This window comes from Mus caroli, chromosome 13 (assembly GCF_900094665.2).
Source record: "Mus caroli chromosome 13, CAROLI_EIJ_v1.1, whole genome shotgun sequence".
NCBI classification, from domain to species: Eukaryota; Metazoa; Chordata; class Mammalia; order Rodentia; family Muridae; genus Mus; species Mus caroli.
The window spans coordinates 58,359,694-58,377,443 of record NC_034582.1 but is presented as its reverse complement, the minus strand read 5'-3'; the positions used below and the strand labels follow the sequence as shown (position 1 = coordinate 58,377,443).

At 41.9% G+C, this 17,750-nt stretch overlaps 1 protein-coding gene across 13 annotated transcripts in view; it reads right to left on the bottom strand.

The window, feature by feature from the left end:
• The window catches only part of Aopep (aminopeptidase O (putative)), a 317,543-nt gene that overhangs the window by 257,846 nt on the left and 41,947 nt on the right, over nt 1-17,750 (bottom strand). For all 13 annotated transcript variants that reach the window (XR_003834640.1, XR_003834638.1, XR_003834639.1 and 10 more), the window contains exon 2: nt 10,256-11,193. Coding sequence is in view for 10 of the 13 variants with exons in the window: in XM_029468263.1 (XP_029324123.1) it covers nt 10,256-11,052 (797 nt within the window). In the remaining 3 variants the exon portion in view is untranslated. The remainder of the gene's footprint in view (nt 1-10,255; nt 11,194-17,750) is intronic.

Genomic DNA, 17,750 nt, shown 5'->3' with positions numbered 1-17,750 from the left:
CTTCCTTCCTTCCTTCCTTCCTTCCTTTCTTCTTTCTTTCTTTCTTTCTTTCTTTCTTTCTTTCTTTCTTTCTTTCTTTCTTTCTTTCTTTCTTTCTTAGAGGGTGAAAGAGTTGGTCTGAGCCAGAGTCTCTGTCTGTAGCCCAGGATAGCCTTAAAATCATAGCAATTCTCTTGCATCCTCCTCCCAAAGGCTGGACTACACTCTATCAGAGGGGCTGGTCCCCAGTGCCCCTTCCCTCCTGCTTTTTTACACCCTGTGTATCTGTTCTATAGGCCTAATATGTTTTCTCATTCTGACATTCTTCTTGCTATCTAGAGCTGGAACTTCAAAGATGCACATCAAGTCATCAACCTGAAAATCACATCCAAAAATACAAAGCATCAGCTAGCTGGGCTTGTTTGGTTTTTGATTCCTGGAAAGTTTTCACGTAGTCTCCATGAACACTGGAGAATCCCAGGTACAACTTCTGTCTGTTTGTTTGTTTTTGTTTTGTTTTTGAGACAAGTTCTCACTATGTAGTCCAGACTGGCCTCAAAATATGTGTCAATCCTTCTGTCTTGGCACCCCAGTACTAGAATTACAAGTATGAACCACCACTGCCAGCTAATAATTCTTGAAGCTGCTCACTTTCTTTGCGCACTCCCCAACCCCTGCCTATTCCTCTCTTGGCATCTTTTCTCAGCCACAGGTTCACTCCTCCCTCCCCAACATGTTCAAACCAAAGGCCTTTGATCTTTTACAACCTGGTATCCTTATGCATATCTCACAGCATAATGCAAATACAAATGAAAGTTGGGTAGCTGTATTTCCAGAAATTAAAGCTCTATCCTTAGGTTGGTGCTCTGATGAAATGTGGGCACTGCTAGCAGGTAGAAGGTACATAAAGATGAATGCACAGTCATGCCATGGTATTCCCTATAATAACTCATAACAAAGATGGCTCTTACCCAACGAAGGTCAAGTCCCTACTAACCAATCCTTCACTCGGAGGAAGAAAATCAACATGTATTTATAGGCAGGCTACAGGGTATCTGGATATGTAATCACAGAAATCAATGGATCTGTGTTTCCTGGACAGGCACAGCCTTGCACCTCACCTTTGCTGACATGCTTACAGGATGGATGTACAGGTGCCAGCCTGAGTTTCTCCAATGCTTATAACTCCATTATTCCCAGATCAAAGGATTTCTTCTAGCACACAAAGAAAAACATTCTCTCCCTGGGGCTCATCTCAAAAGCCTTGGGCAACCAACCCTCCTGGGAGATCGCTGGGAGCCCAGGCAGGCTGCACAGTCATGGAAATAGGATAAAATTGAAAATCAGAGGTAAAGAGGGTGAGATGCATTGAAAGGCAGGTCCATGGCTTCATACCTGAGGAAGAACCTGTCAGAATTGTTGCTTAGAGTCCTGGTTAAGGAGCTCTGTATTCATGGACTAGGCAAACAGAGCCAAGCAACTAACTCCAACATGCTTCCTCTTCACCTTAAAGAACCATCATAATGGAGAATCTGCAGGAAACTGCTCCAAACCATGCACTCTCTTTCTCTGCTGACTACTATACAGAACAGCCTTCTCAGGAGAGTAGGGGGCGATTCTGGTTTTGAAAGATTCTGACCTCACCTCTTCTCATCACGGTAGTCTTTGTCAGAGGCTTTGATCAGCAACCAGCAACTAGAGAGCTATAAGTAGGAGATAGTCGGCAGCCTGAAAGGCCAAATCTGCTGTGTGGCTTCATGGGGCCTTCCTGAAATGGGGCAAATGGCTGGCTAGGGATCACAAAAGCTAGTTTAGGGGTTACAAACACAGGAGTTTAGCTAGCACCATCTAGAAGCTTCCATGGGTTACAAAGTGTCCAGGCTTCCAATTTACTTCCATCTATTATTTTGCACTTAATATTTTTACAAGTTTGTGTTTTAAAGAAAACTGTGATTCAGTTTCCACTACAGTAAGCAAAATTCCTGCTTTCTTATGCCACACATGTAGATCCAACATTTCTAGTACAGGAAGTGCCACCAACAATGGGCTTTCCTCCTTTCCTCTCTTAGTCCATCCATTTCATTACATCATTACCAAATCCAGAACTCATCAATATCATCTAGACAGCAAGTCTAAAGACATCATTGTTTTGAAATGGACAGGACTTATTCAAGAGAGGTATTTTTCATGTAGAAGAGACGAGCTCCCTGTAAGGGCAAAGGCAGGCTTTGTCACTTGGGAGCTCCTCCTGATGTCAGGGGTAAGGTGGAAATCCTGTCATGGAATTGTCTCACCTTACACATGAAGAAATTAGGTCTGGTTGTAAATAACGTTACCAAAGTTGCCTGTTGTTGGCAGCATGGCAGCACCAGCACTCAGAAGCATCTGGGTTCTTCCCTCCAATTTTACAACAGACTACACTCTTCAGTTACATAGGCCACTGTTTTCTGTTGATATTAGATTTCCTCTCTCTCTCCCTCCGTCTTGTCTTTCCTTTCCTTCTCTTTCTTTTCTTTCTCTTTCTTTCTTTCTTTCTTTCTTTCTTTCTTTCTTTCTTTCTTTCTTTCTTTCTTTCTTTCTTTCTTTCTTTCTTGATTTTAGCCAGGTGTGGTGGTGTATACCTTCAGTCCTTGGGAGGCCAGCTTGGTCTGCCAGGACAGTCAGGGCTATGTAGAGAGACCCTATCTCAAAAACAGATAAACAAAGGTTTGTATTTTAAATTTAGAGATAGAATCATCTCCCTGTGACTCAAGTTAGCCTTGAACTTACAAAGACCTGTCTTCCTCTGCCTTCCCTGTGCTGGGATTACAGGTGTGCATCATAGCTGACAGGATGTTCTCTTAAGAACTGAAACCTCAAACTATAAAGTTTCTGTGGGTGCAAAGGACATTATCAGCCCAGTGAAGAGGGAGTCTAGAGAGTGGGAAAATATTTATCAGCCATCCATATGATAGAGGGTGTCTATAACATATAAAGAGTTAAAAACAAACAAATAAAAAACAATGGCTGATATTGCATAGTTAATTATATAACTATATAAATACAAATGTATAATTATATAAATATTACATATTTACTATTCTTGGCCACTAGAGAAATGCAAATTTAAACTACTTTGAAGTTTCATCTTACCCGAGTTAGAATAGAAAGAAAGAAGGAAAGAAAGAAAGAGACAAAGTAAGTCAACAAATGTTTGTGTGAGTGTGGGAAAGAGAATACTTCCTCATTGCTGGCAGGAGTGTAAACAGCATGGAGGTTCCTCAAAGAGCTAGAAATATATCTATGATCGAGCTATAACAGTCCTGGGAGTATTCCAAATGACTCTACATCATACAAGAGAGATACCTGCTCATCACTGTTCTTTGCTACTCTAATCACAATAGCCAAGAAGCAGAAACAACCCAAGTCCAGCCATAGATGAGTGAATAATGAAAATGTGGTTCACAAATATAAAATAGAATTTTATTCAACTGTAAAGAAATAATGAGATTTGCAGGAAATGGATGGAACTGGAAATAATCTTTCAGAGGCAACCCAGACACAGAAAGACAAGATCCATATGTTCTCTTATATGTGGATACTAGACTTGAATCTTAGGTATGTTTAAGCTGGAATACTCATAGAGATCAGGGAGCTAGGAAGGGTCTATGGGGAGGAGTTGTTTCAAGGAAAAGAAGTCAGAATGCAGGTAGTATGGAGGGGAACGGAGAATGGAATGGGAAGGGTTAAATGGTATGTGGATGGGAAGGGGAAGAGGAGGGAGTGTAGGACAGGATAATGAATACTACCGCCTTGAAAAGGATTATATGGAAGTCTGTTGCTGCAGAAACTTACTCAAATACATACATATGTACATATCTACATAAGAAAGTTTAAAATGGAGTTACTCTAAAACAGGGAAACAATGTCTCTCCTCAAGACATTATAGATTATCATAAAAATCCCACTGCTTGTATGGGTTACCTCTCTTTAAGTTGTAGGTTAGTGGGATCCCATGATCCTCTCCCAAAACATTACAGACTCTTGTCATTGTCCTGGATACCCTCCAGAACTTGATGGTAAGATACCACATACTTGAGTCACAGGACAAAAGAATCAAGGTGGAATCACTTGGAAGTTTCATCCCTAATAGCTAGCTTTCTCAGTGCTAAGGTTTTATGTACACTACCGGGAACGAATCAGAATCAACAATCTTATACAGTTATGAAGCCTGTGAGCTACAATGCTTAGCCTCACACAATACACCCACTGGCACAATAGCATCATGGATGTTGTAGGAGCAATCAACCAATTTCTGACCAATTTATGGTTTTGTTTGAAGCTTGTTCCACAAGATGGAATCTATGTCTGATATTGTTAACTGGGCCCAGGACTCATTTCTGGATGTCACGGGCTCCAGGGGAGAACCTAGTGCTACAATTCTGCTAAATGGACATAGTAATAAACTGCTCCCAAACTCTTATCTTTATTATACCCATAGTGCACCTCTCAACCTCAATGGAGAAGCTTCTTTTTAAAGGATGTGGTAACTAATACAGAGACTTACAACTAACTGCTCAGTGGGCAGAAAATCAGAGACTTTGGAATGCTTGGCTCTAAACAAGACATCTATGTCATACCCCCTGAGCTCAGGGATCATGATAGAAAGAGGGAATCAGAATAAGTCAAGAGACAGTGGACATCTGCAGTGAAACTGGGCTGCTACACACATCACTCTCAGCAGCTATGGCTACATTTGTAATATCTGTATATGATCCCTCGAGGCTCGGGGATCTCATGCAGAAGAAAAGGCAGAAAGATTATAAGAGCCAGAGATGACATGACAGAGGACTCTATCAAACTAGTGTCTTCCAGGTACAACACATGTGCATATGAACTCAGAGAGACTGTAGCAGCATGCACAAGAACTGCACAGGTTCAAGACAGACAGTTTGCAGCATTGAGATGGAAAAGTGGACAAAGGATCCCACCCCTAACCAAGAAGCTATCTGCATCTGATAGCCACTGGCAAAGTGAAAATCAACTTTTCCAGTGGTGGGCCACTGAGTATATATCAGCCACACTCCATGACAAGCCCCAAGCCCAGGAGGAGTTAGTTGGCCAACACAACATTAACTCAATGGTGCTTTTGTGAACGCTTTGCTTCGTTTAGCTTTGTTTGGCATTTCTGTCATATTGGTCTTTTGCCTGATTGATTTGATTTACATTTTTATGGTTTTGTTTTGTTTTGTTTTAAAAGAGAGAAAGAAGATAACGTTAGATGAGTAGAGCATAGGGAGGACCTGAGTGAGCTGAGAGGGAAAAATCAAAATATAGTATATGGATAGTCTTAATTGTACAAGAACTGTATAAAATCAAGCCATCATGTATAAAACCAATTTCCAGCAATGGGAGAGGGAGAAGTCCCACCTCTATCTGAGAAGCCATTGGCAACAGAAGGCTGCTGGAGGACGGAGAGTAAACTATCAAGAATGGGGCTCCTGAGAGGTTGTCCATGCTCCAGTGGATGGCCCCAGTGCACACACAATAGGCAGAGTCAGAAAGTGAGGGAGAGGCAGGGGAAAGAGAAGGGAAGACAGACATGCAGGAAGGGAGAGAGGGAGGGAGAGGGAGGGGCAGAGGGAGGAGGAGGGAGGGAGAACATGTGACATAGGGAGGGAAGGTGGTGGAAAGGGATAGGAGAGGAACTGGGCGGGTGGGGGTGGGTTTGGGGGGAAGGGAGTGAAAGTTAGATCCAAGCACATTATATGCGTGTATGAATATTAAATGAAAACAGTCAAACAGAAATCTGAGCTCTTCCACTCATTCTTTTTAAAGCCTCCTTGTGTAGTGAGCTATAAAGCACTAAAGTTAATTCAGTGGGGAAGCAGTATGTCTGTCTAACATCTGGCTTTGATGTTAAATCTAAAAATACGAGTAGTGTGCCCAGCAATTGAATGAATATGCCAGAAAAGTTAGTTCTTACCAGCTTTGCCCTGGCATTTTCTAAAACAAAGAAACATCACAAATGCTGTAGGGAAGTTTAAAGTTTAATATTTTTTCCCAGGTTATTTATTCTCCTAAATTATAGTTTTGAATTATATTTTCTCCTCCACTCAACTCTCATTTGGTGACATCATCAGCTAATACGCCAGACTTCCTGGGGCAGCTGGCTGCTTTCCCAACTACCATTATGATCATCAGGGGAAAGCGAGGCTTACTAGAAGGGATGCCTTAGTTTTAAATAACTTTTCCTTTAGTGGAACGGAAAAACCTTAAGAAATGCAAGAATGAAGAAAAGCACATGTTCTTCAAATAGATTTCCACTTTCATAGTTTCTTAGGTATCCTGAGGACTCAAAATGGAAAATATGTTAAGTCCCCATTTCTCTCCAACTTTAAAGGGTCACCTGTACACATTCTTGGTCCACTTTTGCTCTCTTAGAGTTACTTTGAAAGGCACACACACAGCACATAAAGTAAACATCAATCTAAGAAGTCTGCCACTAGATTGTTACATAAGGATTCCCTCCATCAGTCAATTTGAAATGTCACCTGTGATCTAGTATCCCAGGGCTCAGGCAAGAGAGGACATTTAGGTTCAAGAACTGGCACAAGCCCTGAGTGGCTGAGACAGAGAGCTGGGTGTTCTACTTTGAGCAACTCTCTTTCAGAACTAGAATAATAGTGGACGAGCTAGTGACAACTCCCAAAAGGAATAAAATATAGTCTTTATTCTTCAGAGAAGAAAGGCACTTAGTACAAGCACTAGGGCAATCTTATGGGTAGTGGGGGATCCAGGAAAGGCAGCCTCTTCTGAAGGTTGCAGCTATGTTTTAAGTCAACTTAATTTTAAACAGTTTAGGTGTTAAGTTCATTTAAAAATAAGAAGTTTCTCTGCACCCCACAGCTCCTTTCCCTTTTACAGTCACCGTGTCTGTCACACTTAGCAAAACATGGCACGCTTCACTTAGATTCCTCGAATATTCTTTTTCTTTTGGAAATTCTTTTTTTTGTTGTTTTTTAAACAGTCAGGCTCTTTTAGAATTGATTATAAGATCATATATGTGAGCAAGTGCATACAAGTTACCATATGACATTTTATTTGAGAAAAAGTATCTCTATGTATCATGGTCAGGCACCAAAACTTGTGATGCCCCTCCTGCCTCAGCCTCCAGAGTGCTGGAATTACAGGTGTGTGCCACCACACCTGTAGCACTTTTAATTTTCAAAACTTTTTAGGCTCTTCTTGACTGACAGCTGCTTAGACTTTGTTCCTGCTGACCCTGTAGCTTTGACACATAGCTCAAGGACTGTGTCATTTTGTCGTCAGTTCTTCCCCAGAGTACGATCTCTACCATGCTTTACCTATACTGACTGTGACTCTGGCCATCTTGCTGAGATTACACAGATTACTGGAATGTAAGTTAGGCACGCCCCTTCATACTATATGCTTTGAAAGGAAGCCACTCTGTGTCTTCACTAGCTCCTAGAAACCTATAGCCACTTCTATATGCAATCACACATAGCTTAGCAAGCTAACTGTTCACAGTATGGCTCTAAGTCAGAATGCACCAGTGCAGGGTCTGAATCATCTGTAACCTGCCATCAGGTTTGCAAGTCCTGCTGTCCATTCATGTGGTCACTAGTTCCAGGCACAAACACAGAGCAGGACTGGAACGTTAGCCTGCTCCTCCCAGGAAACAACTATATCCTTCACCACAGTACTCATGTACAGTTCCTGTAATCTATAGTCTCAGGGACTCCACAGTACTCATGCACAGTACTCATGCACTTATCTATAGTCTCAGGGACTCTGATCTTCTCTGGAGTTACTCCATGGTAGAGCACTGCTGCAGCTTATACAGGGTTCTGATCTGATCCCCTCTAGTGCGGGAAAGAAAAACAAAAGCACAGGCAGGGAGATGGCTAAGAGGGTGAAGCATCTGCTGACCATGGTGAGGAACTGACTGTGGCTCCCCAGCACCCACATAAATTGAGACCAGGGGCAACCTGCCTAGACTAGATCAATCAATGAGGTATAGGTTCAAGGAGGATATCCTGTCTCAGTACATAAAGCAGACACTGATTGAGAAAGACACCACACAAAGTCAACTGTTGGCCACCACATGCATGCAGGAACATATGAACATGCATGCACAGCACAAACACATACATGTGTAAAAAAGAAAACAAAAGCCAAGTTAGCTGGGGTAACACCTTCCCCACACTCCCTATGAAGGTTGTTTCACAGTCTTGTCACACTTCACTTTTCATCCTTAGAAGATCTGCTCTGCAAAATGATACTGACTTCATTTACTTACTACCAAACAGGGGGTGGGAAAGCAGGCGAGTCAACATAAGCCACTGGTGGACCCTGGGCATGGCCTCTCCAGAAACACCTGATACTTTACTCAGCCTTGTTTGTGAAGGAGAATGGAATTTATCCTATGCTGCTGTTCACACCATTATGTTAAAGCCCACATCACTAAGGAAATATATTGTGTCCCTAAATCTAAAGTCTCAGTCAATTGAAAGTTCTTAGTTTCTAAAGAGTCAACTTGACACACTTAGACCCATTTATGTGATGTATTTGAATCAGGACCTCATTCTGTAGCCCAATCTGGCCTTGAACTTTTGATAATCCTCCTGTCTCCATCGTTTATACCTCTGGGACTGCAGCTGTAAAGACAGTACACCTAGCATCTTATTCTTAGGCACATTGGAGGGTTGAGTGAGATTTGAGACATCCATGGACATGTCAGTCTCACATATACATCCAAAAGGAAAGTGAGAGAAAGAGCAGCTTTCTGGGGTTTCCTTCTGAAACCCACACATTGTATCCTCTTAGGATTCCATGGAAGCACAAACTAAGACATGGTGTCAAAGTTTCTGTCACAACCATGTGCTTTACTGAATCCTGACAAATGGAGATAACAAGAGGAAATTCTTATATTGACCTTTCTCCAGGGAAACCAGGACTTCTACATGCAATAGATTCAAGCCTGCCTTTGTGTTTAGCACTTAGGGTAAAGGGCCATGTTTGAGGCAACTAACATGACTTCCAACTGTGAACAGTTCCTTCCTCCCACAATTTTAGTTCAAAGATAAAGCATCAAGGAGAATAAAACTACAAATTCCTATTCAAATATTCAATATGGTTAACCTTGATGAAAATATTTAGTAATTCTAAAAATGTTGAGGCTACAATAAGAACACCTGCTCCTGCACAGTCTCCAGAGAATGCCCAGTAAGGTACACTATGAAATCACTGCCTTTGTACTCACGAACTGCTGTACCAACCCTGACACTCCTCAAAGGCTTCCTCAAACTCTAGCTGAAATAAGGCATGAAGTAAATTCCCCCTGAGAAGTCTGGAAACAATAGCAAGAGAAAAGATTCCAGGCAATGGTCAGGCTAATTAGAGTTCAATGTCAATGTGGCATTAGAAGGTAAATCTAAAAGGATTTGGGGAGGAGAATGAGGAAGAAATGTAAGCAATTGCCAGAGACCACCACTTCCATCCAGGAGTTCTAAGACAATGTTCTTAACAGCAGCTAACGGATGAGCAGCCCTTCATCTACCTCTTCACCTACCTGTTCACTGTGCTGACTTGCATTAAAGAAATAGGTAAAATAATGAAGAACCAACAGTGTGATTTAGAAATTCTGTTATTCTAAAAAGTCTTGATGATTGAAAACCATCAACAAGACCAGGCTAAGGGACTTGCCTATGTCAGGCACCAAATCCCCTCACACTAAGAATTGTGCATCTTCCTGGTACCAGAGACCAAGAGCTGTCTCCCAAGAAAGCAGCGGGCAGTATCCGCAGGGCCGACTGCTTTACTCCTCAGAGGCAGCTCTCTTGTGCATTGGAGGTTCACATCAAATGACAACTGGCCAACTCCAGGAAGACACAGCTAGAAGACAGTTACAGTGAGGCAGTCACACCCGCCCAGCCTCACAGTAGTGGGCTCGAAGGGTATTTTGAGAAAGTACTGGCTCACTTCCATCAGCAGCTCTAGAAGTCTCTACCAATGATCTCAAACAACAGGCAGGCTCAGCATTTTAGCACCAAGCTGGCATTTCAAGCTCCTTACTCAGAAGTGCTGGAGCTGAATCAAGGACTCTCTCCATCTTAACTTACAGGAGGTGATCTTATCAACAGTTGAGCATGCTCGGGGATTTACCTGCTGTCTGCATCTGAGTATGTGTGAGAACAAGGAGAATCATCCTCACACTTAGAGAGCATCCCTGATGTGATTTGATTAGGGGCAGAGAAGCATTTGGATAACCTACCTGCCATTCTGGTCTGTGGTCCAAGCTACTGACTGCCCCTCGGGTTTAGTTTTATACCATATTCTGATGGCATGAGGAAAGTCAGCGGGTGTTGAAGTCCCCGTCTTCCTGATCTGTAAGCTCCAATTGTCAGAGTCAAACAAGAGCTCCCCACAGCCAGGAGCCTGGCTGCAACGAGTGTAGCAGTCTAACTGCTCCCTCCAAGCATCTGCAGGCAGAGCCACAAGGTCACGGACAATCTCACACCTGAGCTTCTCAGGAGTAGCCAAGAGCTTTGGAGCTTTAGTAAATTTCTCAAGGCCTGGCACAGCAGCCACATCCACCTCCTCTACCTTTAGCACAGATAAATCACAGCAGTCCAACACTAGCAAGAAATCCTTTTTCCCATGATTCCCTGTGTCACAGCAGTACTTTGAGCTAGAGATCTCAGAATCATGTTCCTGGTTGTCATGGTTACCATCATTATCAAAGGCATCTTGATCACCTTTACCACAGACTGCAAATTCTCTATGTCCCATCTTAGTTGAGAAGGTACTTGAATCCATCTCAGGAACATGGCAGGGCTCAGCTGTCCTAAATATGTCAGCCTCCTCTGACTCCATCTGGAAGGTTTCCTGGGTAGAACTCGACTGTTTTTTAAATCTGTTTCCATCTTCAAAGAAAAGCACTATGTTGCCCTCAATGACTTGATTTCCAAAGTCCACATCCAAATCCAATATGTAGTGCTTCACAAGCATGTGGCTGGTGTTGGCCATGAGAGGCAGATCATCCCGGGAAGGGTCCAGCTTTATGTCCATGGTGTAGTCTGCAGTTGGTAGCTTTGCTGAATCTCAGCTGAAATTTCTAATCTCCTGTAGTAGCTCAGAATCACAAATGGCTGGTTTCCCAAATAAGAAGCACCCACTGGCACTCGTTATCTTTCCACAACTTTCAATTCCCTGGCAAAGAAAAAAGTATGGTTAGATAAAATTCCAAATAAGACCCTAAATGTCCCTGCAGTTGCAGATCCTGCAGGTTGTCTATCTTATCTAGCAATCCTCAAGGTGGCAGCTGCTCAGGGAAGAAGGAAGGCTCATCTTTCTGACTGACAGGAGAGAAGCCACATTACCGACTTCTAAGTGACACAGTCCTTGTTTCAGAAAGAGTAATTCTTATGCAAAACTGCAACCATTTCTGCGTCTTGTTTTAAGCGATATTAAATGTATCACTTCTAATTTTGTGCATCAAAACCTAAGTGATTGTTTTTCTACTGTGATTCTAAGTAACAAGTGTGAATGAGGGCTGAATGGCTTCATACACTGTATTCTTTGGGAGTAATAATTTAATCCGCACAATATAACTCCAGGGATTAATGCACTTTTCACATTAGGACTGCTCTCCTATCAGCACTTCCAGTAAATTACAGGAAAATGAGCCAATTTACCAGGAGTGCATTCTAAGTATTCCTTTGAGATTGCTCATGGAGACTTTTCAAATTTATAGTTAAATACTCAAGGTATACATTACAACTTAATAGCTAAAAACCCATTAGCATTCTGGGTAATAGCTTTCTTGTGGCAAACAAAAGGTCTTATTTGGAAAAAAAAGTATGCAAATATCTATAAAAGGAAGGAGAGAGATTAAAATGTAGAAGCAGATGTTGCAATACAATGAACAAGTTCTTCAGAAAAGATCTGAATCAAAATGTATTCCTACATGATAGCAATCCAGCCAAAGGGAGAATTATCTGAACCATTTCAGCCCCCAACATGCACCTGATTTCTTTTAGCATATGCTGCTTTTCTTTTGCCAAAAGATGAAAAACAAATATCAGGGGAAGGAAAAGAAAACCTGATGATGACAGGGGAGTGTATTTAAACCTTTGTATTTTAAGACTCCCTAGAGGTACTTCTTTGTCAACTACTTTGTCACCCATTATTTGCTCGACTTTAAGTAAATTGAGCACTGTCCCCCATTTCTACTTTGCCCCTCACTTTCCAAGTTTATCTGCCCCTACTAGACCTTATTAAGGCAGCTCCTGCTAGACTTTCCTCCCAGCAAACAGCTCAGCGAGTTTCTACCTTGCCCCTAGTGATTTCCCATCAAAATCTCACCTAACTTTAGGAAGCATGGCCTCCTATGGGACAGCAGTGTCTGCTCCAGGTAGAGCTGCCTGTCTTTGGAGCGGGCATGTTCCTGGCTCCTCCCCTTCTCCTGCTTAGCCTTACTTTTCAGATCTACTTCTATCTGGCTCCTACCTCTCATGCCCAATTTCTCTAATCCTGTTCCCCCTCCAAACCTCAGTTCAAATGTCTCAAAATCCTTCCTGGATACTCCCTTCTCACTAACCAAAGTATTTGGTAATTACTTTATTTTGGAGTTTATTTTGCTTTCAGACAAACTAGCCTCACATTTGCAGTAATTTTCCTGGCTCTGCCTCCTGAATCCTGGGGTTGTAGGTGTGGGTCACCAGGCTTGGCTTGGTAGTGAATTTAAATACAACAGGAATAGAAAAAAAATCAAGATATAAAGAGCAGTTTGAAATTTCTGGAGAAGCTGGTACTAGACAAGGAAGTGTGTGAAAAAGTAAGTGAAGGTCTACTGGTGTGTGCACAACCACTGAACCACCATCTATGAATAATAAACTGTGGAATCAACTGCATCTATCAATGAGAAGTCACTGTGAAAAGTTCATTCTGCCAGTGTCAGGAACAGTTAACCCATACTAGATATACTATTTTTTTTTGATTGGGATCTTTTGTTTGTTTGTTTTGGTTTTTTGATTTTGATGTAGGATCTCATAAATACTGTAGCCAATCTAGAACTTGCTATGTAATCCAGACTGGCCTTAAACTCCCAACAACCTCTTGTCTCTGTCTCCTGAGGACAGGGATCATAGGAATAAACCATCATGTCATTGTATGCTTAGACTTAAAAAAAAAAAATCTCGGAACACACACACAAACAGACATACAGAGACATATGTGCATGTGCAGTTGGGGGTGGGGTATGGAGAGAGAAAGAGGGAGGCGGGAAGGAAGACAGAAAGAAAGAACAATGTCTAAACTATAACACCTGAAGAGACAGTTTAGCATTTATTCACACAGAGACCAAGCTACTCATTAGCTGACTCCCATAGGTTGTCATTTATTTCTGAGAATGTATATAATATAAGAGTATACTACAGAGACATTCCCAGCTCTTGTGTTGATGATATGTATGGTATAAGACGGTACCTTAGAGCCCCATCCTGTCAGGCTGGCTGTCAAAACCCCCAGTCTCCAAGTGCTGCCACAGCTAAAGTTGACATCACGCCAACTTTGTGAACTTTCCATGCTTGTGTATAGTCTCCAGGACTGTCTGCATGGAGGCAGTGCTAAGTCTTGCCTCTAAGCTCTCTAGTCCTCCACTTGATGCCCATTCTCAGCTCATTTTAAGCCCCTACCCTGCTGAGATGCTCATTAATCTTTTAAATGCAAAGAACCTCTAGGTCTTTGTAATTCGTGCCTCTTCCTAATGCAGAGGGAACAATATTCTTCTCAATAAGGGGACCACTGTCTCTTTTGAACTCCAACCCTAAAAGTCTTTTGGGGACATCTGTACAAAGATTCTGATCATACAGAGAGTTACAATGGATATTAAGCTACCTGCACTATTATTGGCTAAAGCTAAACTAGGAGTGTGGCTTACTGAAGGAGTCAACGGAAAATGAATTCCAAATGAAATGTACCCATATGGCCATTGGCCAATGCTGAAACAGGTTAGAGCTCCCAGAAGTGGTGGTCACTTCATCTAGGACATGACTAGAAAATCAGAGAATGTTTTGTAGCCAGGAGTGCTCCCCCAAAGCAAAAGAGAGCTAAGCAAAGCATAACTAATTGGATCCCATGATATGTCTACCTTCCTAAGAAGTAAAGTCACAGCCAAGTTTTTCTTGCCACAAGGAAGGAAATGACAGAAACTAGCAATCAGCATCACTCTTCATTATACTTAGACCCTAGTTTCCTTTGGTATTTTTCCCTTGCCAGTATTTTCTTTCTCAATAATCCCCTCCTGTCCTGATGTCAGAAGGTCTCTATCTTCATAAATGAGCTAGCCCTGGCCCTACTGCCTCTACTGATTCACATAGTTCTAGGGACCAAACCTTGACATAATTCCATCTCTGTAATAATGTACTACTGCTCTGTATGCTACTTTAACCTGTCTTTACTTCATTGAACTTTAAAACAAACAAAATAACTTCTTTAGACACACTCAATCCACACCTCTTGTTTTACAGTTGACAGCCACAAGACACAGAGAGGCACAGCACTTTGCACAAAAGTTGGCCATTTCTCTTTTGTTGATGAGCGATTCCTCCAGGTCACATGTGCCTCATTAATACTATCCAAATCACTGAATATCAGTCAAAGACTCTTCATACCTTCACCTATCTTTTTCAATCCATAGACCAGAGGTTAGTTGTTCTTGTGGTTATTTTTCTTTCTCTTCTCGTCTCTTCCGCTTCTCCCTCCTCCTTCCCCCTACCCTCCTCTTTCTTTTCCCCTCCCCTTCCTCTTCCTCCCTCCCCTTCTCGCTCCTCCTTCCCCTTCCTTTCCATTCCTTTTCCTTCCTTCCTTCCCCTCTCTCTCTCTTTCTTCTCTCTCTCTTTTTTAGGGGAGAATATTTAAAGCCACCCCCAGGAGATAATGAACAGCACTGTCACCTAAACTGAGTGCTGTGTATAAGCCCACATACCTTGGTTTTCCTTCACCTATTTCCTACTTGTGTTGGATTTTTGCATGAACTAGATCTCCCTTCTCTGGAAGTACACAGCTCTTGCTGGCGTCAATCAAGGTCACAGTCCCACATTCAAGGAAAAAATGAACTGGCTGTGGTTGCAAATGCATGTCTGTGGCCACTGAAAGGCTTTCTCAGCAGATGGCAACCATACTTCTAAGAAGCCTGTTGACTTCAGCACTTATGTCTATTACTGTGCTCTGATTTTAAGTGCCAGCCTGCCTCACTGAAGCATTTTCCACTTGCTGTCATAAGCTATAACACGGAAAAGCCTACGTCTCTATCAAAACCTATGGTTAGTTTTCCTCAGCTACCCACTACAGCCTCTCAAGCATGCATGCTTTGTGTTCCAACACCCTTGAAAGGCTCCAGGGGATTTGTGCACAGCTAAAGCAATGCATCAGAAGAGAGAGGCTGCCCTGCTCCCTACAGTAAGGTCTGAGACAGCCTCCTTTGACATATTCCATACTCCTTCCAAGCTATAGAGTAACGTGCAGTTCTCATAGTCCTTTATATATACTGTGCCATATATACCTCAGACTGTTGATTCATTTCAGGTTCATGGCTATGTTGGGTGGAGAGCACCGACTAATTGTGAATCTGAGACTGGACACACTTGTGGATTTAACATATAGTTATTTATAGAACAGGTCTGGTTTACATAATTCTACAGTCTAGTAAAATCGTCCGCTGACAAACCTCCTCCAGGCTGACCATGTTTTCTAGGACACACCTACACCTCCTTCATGCCACATCTTTTCCACATCATTTTTTCTCTTGCAATTGATTCAGGCCCAAAGGAGAAAATCCTGATTATGTTCACCCTTCTGCACTGCACACGGTGAGAGGTGTGCTCTAGCTTTCACTCTGCAAGCTGCTAGCTCTCAGAGAAAGACATCCTTAGCTTACCCAGGTGTGTTTGCTCTTTACGATTCAGCAAACATGACTCCAACCAGGTAAGCAGGTAATCTAACTGCAGGACTTCATCTCTCCCTCTGACTCCTCCAAATCCAATCCCTAAAAATGTATCCCTAGTTCTGCAGCAGATCACCTGCTGGGGCCTACCATCTCCCACCCCCATCTCCTGTGGACCACACAGATCTTCCACTTCTAACCTCCCTCTCCTAATTGGAAGCCTAATTGGATAGTGGTAACACCTATCAGGATTTCAGAAGAATTTCCTGCCAGGAAACACATAGCTACCACATCTTTCTAAGAACCAGAGATGGCCACAGAAAACGAGGAACAAAATATCCATCCAACAAAGACAAGACCAGACATCAACACCTAGACCTATAATCATTCCAAACCCAGATGCAGATGCAAACACACCAGCATAAAAGCATAATCAGTAACAGCCAGGACAGCATAGTTCCACTAGAGCCCAGCAACTCTCCCACAGAAGATCCTGACTATGGCAACATAGCTGAAACCCAAGAAAAGACCTTAAAACAGCCTTTATGAATAAGAAGAGGTCCTTAGAGAACAAGTAAAAAAAAAAATTAAAGAAACCCATGAAAACACAAACAGTAAAAGGAGACGAATAAAACAGTTCAAGATATGAAAGTGGAAATAAAATAAAGAAAATATCCAATAAAGCAAAAAAGAAAGCAAAGAGAGAGAGAGAGAGAGAGAGAGAGAGAGAGAGAGAGAAATAGAGTCAATATAGAAAACCCAAACTGAGAGAAATCTGGAAAAGCAAAATTTAAGAGCTTAAACAGGAACCTCAGCAACAGAATACAGGAGATGGAAGAGAGACTCTCAAGCATTGAAGATACAAGAGAAGAAATGGATACCTTGGTCAAAGAAAATGTTAAATCTAAAAAACTCCAGTTACAAAACATCCAGTAAATCTGGGCCACTAAAAGAAGACAACATTTAAGACTAATAGGAATGAGGAAGGAAAAGAAACCCAGGTCAAGGGTAAAGAAAATATTTTTAACAAAATCATAGAAAAAAATTCCCTAACCTAAAAAAGGAGAGGCCTATCAAGGTAGAAGCATGAAAGCACCAAATAGACACAAGACAAGAGAAAAAGATCAAGTAACTTAAGGACAGACATTAGAATAATACCTGACTTCTCAGTGGAGACTCTAAAAACCAGAAGGGTCTGGACAGATGTTCTACAGACTCTAAGAGACCATGGATGCTACCCAAACCACTACACCACTCAGCAAAACAGTCAATCACAATGGATGAAGAAAACAAGACATTCCATGACCAAACTAAATTTAAGGAATGCTTATTTACAAATCCAGCTCTACAGAAGACACTAGGAGGAAAACTCCAACCTAAAAAGGTTAACCAGCCCAAGGAAACACAGGGAATAAATAATCCCAGGCTAGTAAATCAACATAGGTAAATTAATCTTAATGACCTAAGTTTAACTCCCAGAATCTTGTAAAAAGTTGGATGCAATAGGCACATTTGTAATCCCAGAATTTCTGAAGTGAGATAAGGAGTGGAAGCAAATAAATAAACAAATCATCCTGAAGCTCAAGGATCATATAAACTGGAAATATACTGTAAAATACAGATATACCCTGCCTTAACAAGGGGAAAAGCGAAAACTCACTTCTGGAACTTGTCCTCTCATCTCCACACATGGGATGTGTTATACACACACACACACATACACACACACACACACACAACCATCCCCACCACAGCGACAACAACAAAATAACAGGAATCAACAAATACTGCTCATTAATATCTGTCATTATCAATGGTCTCA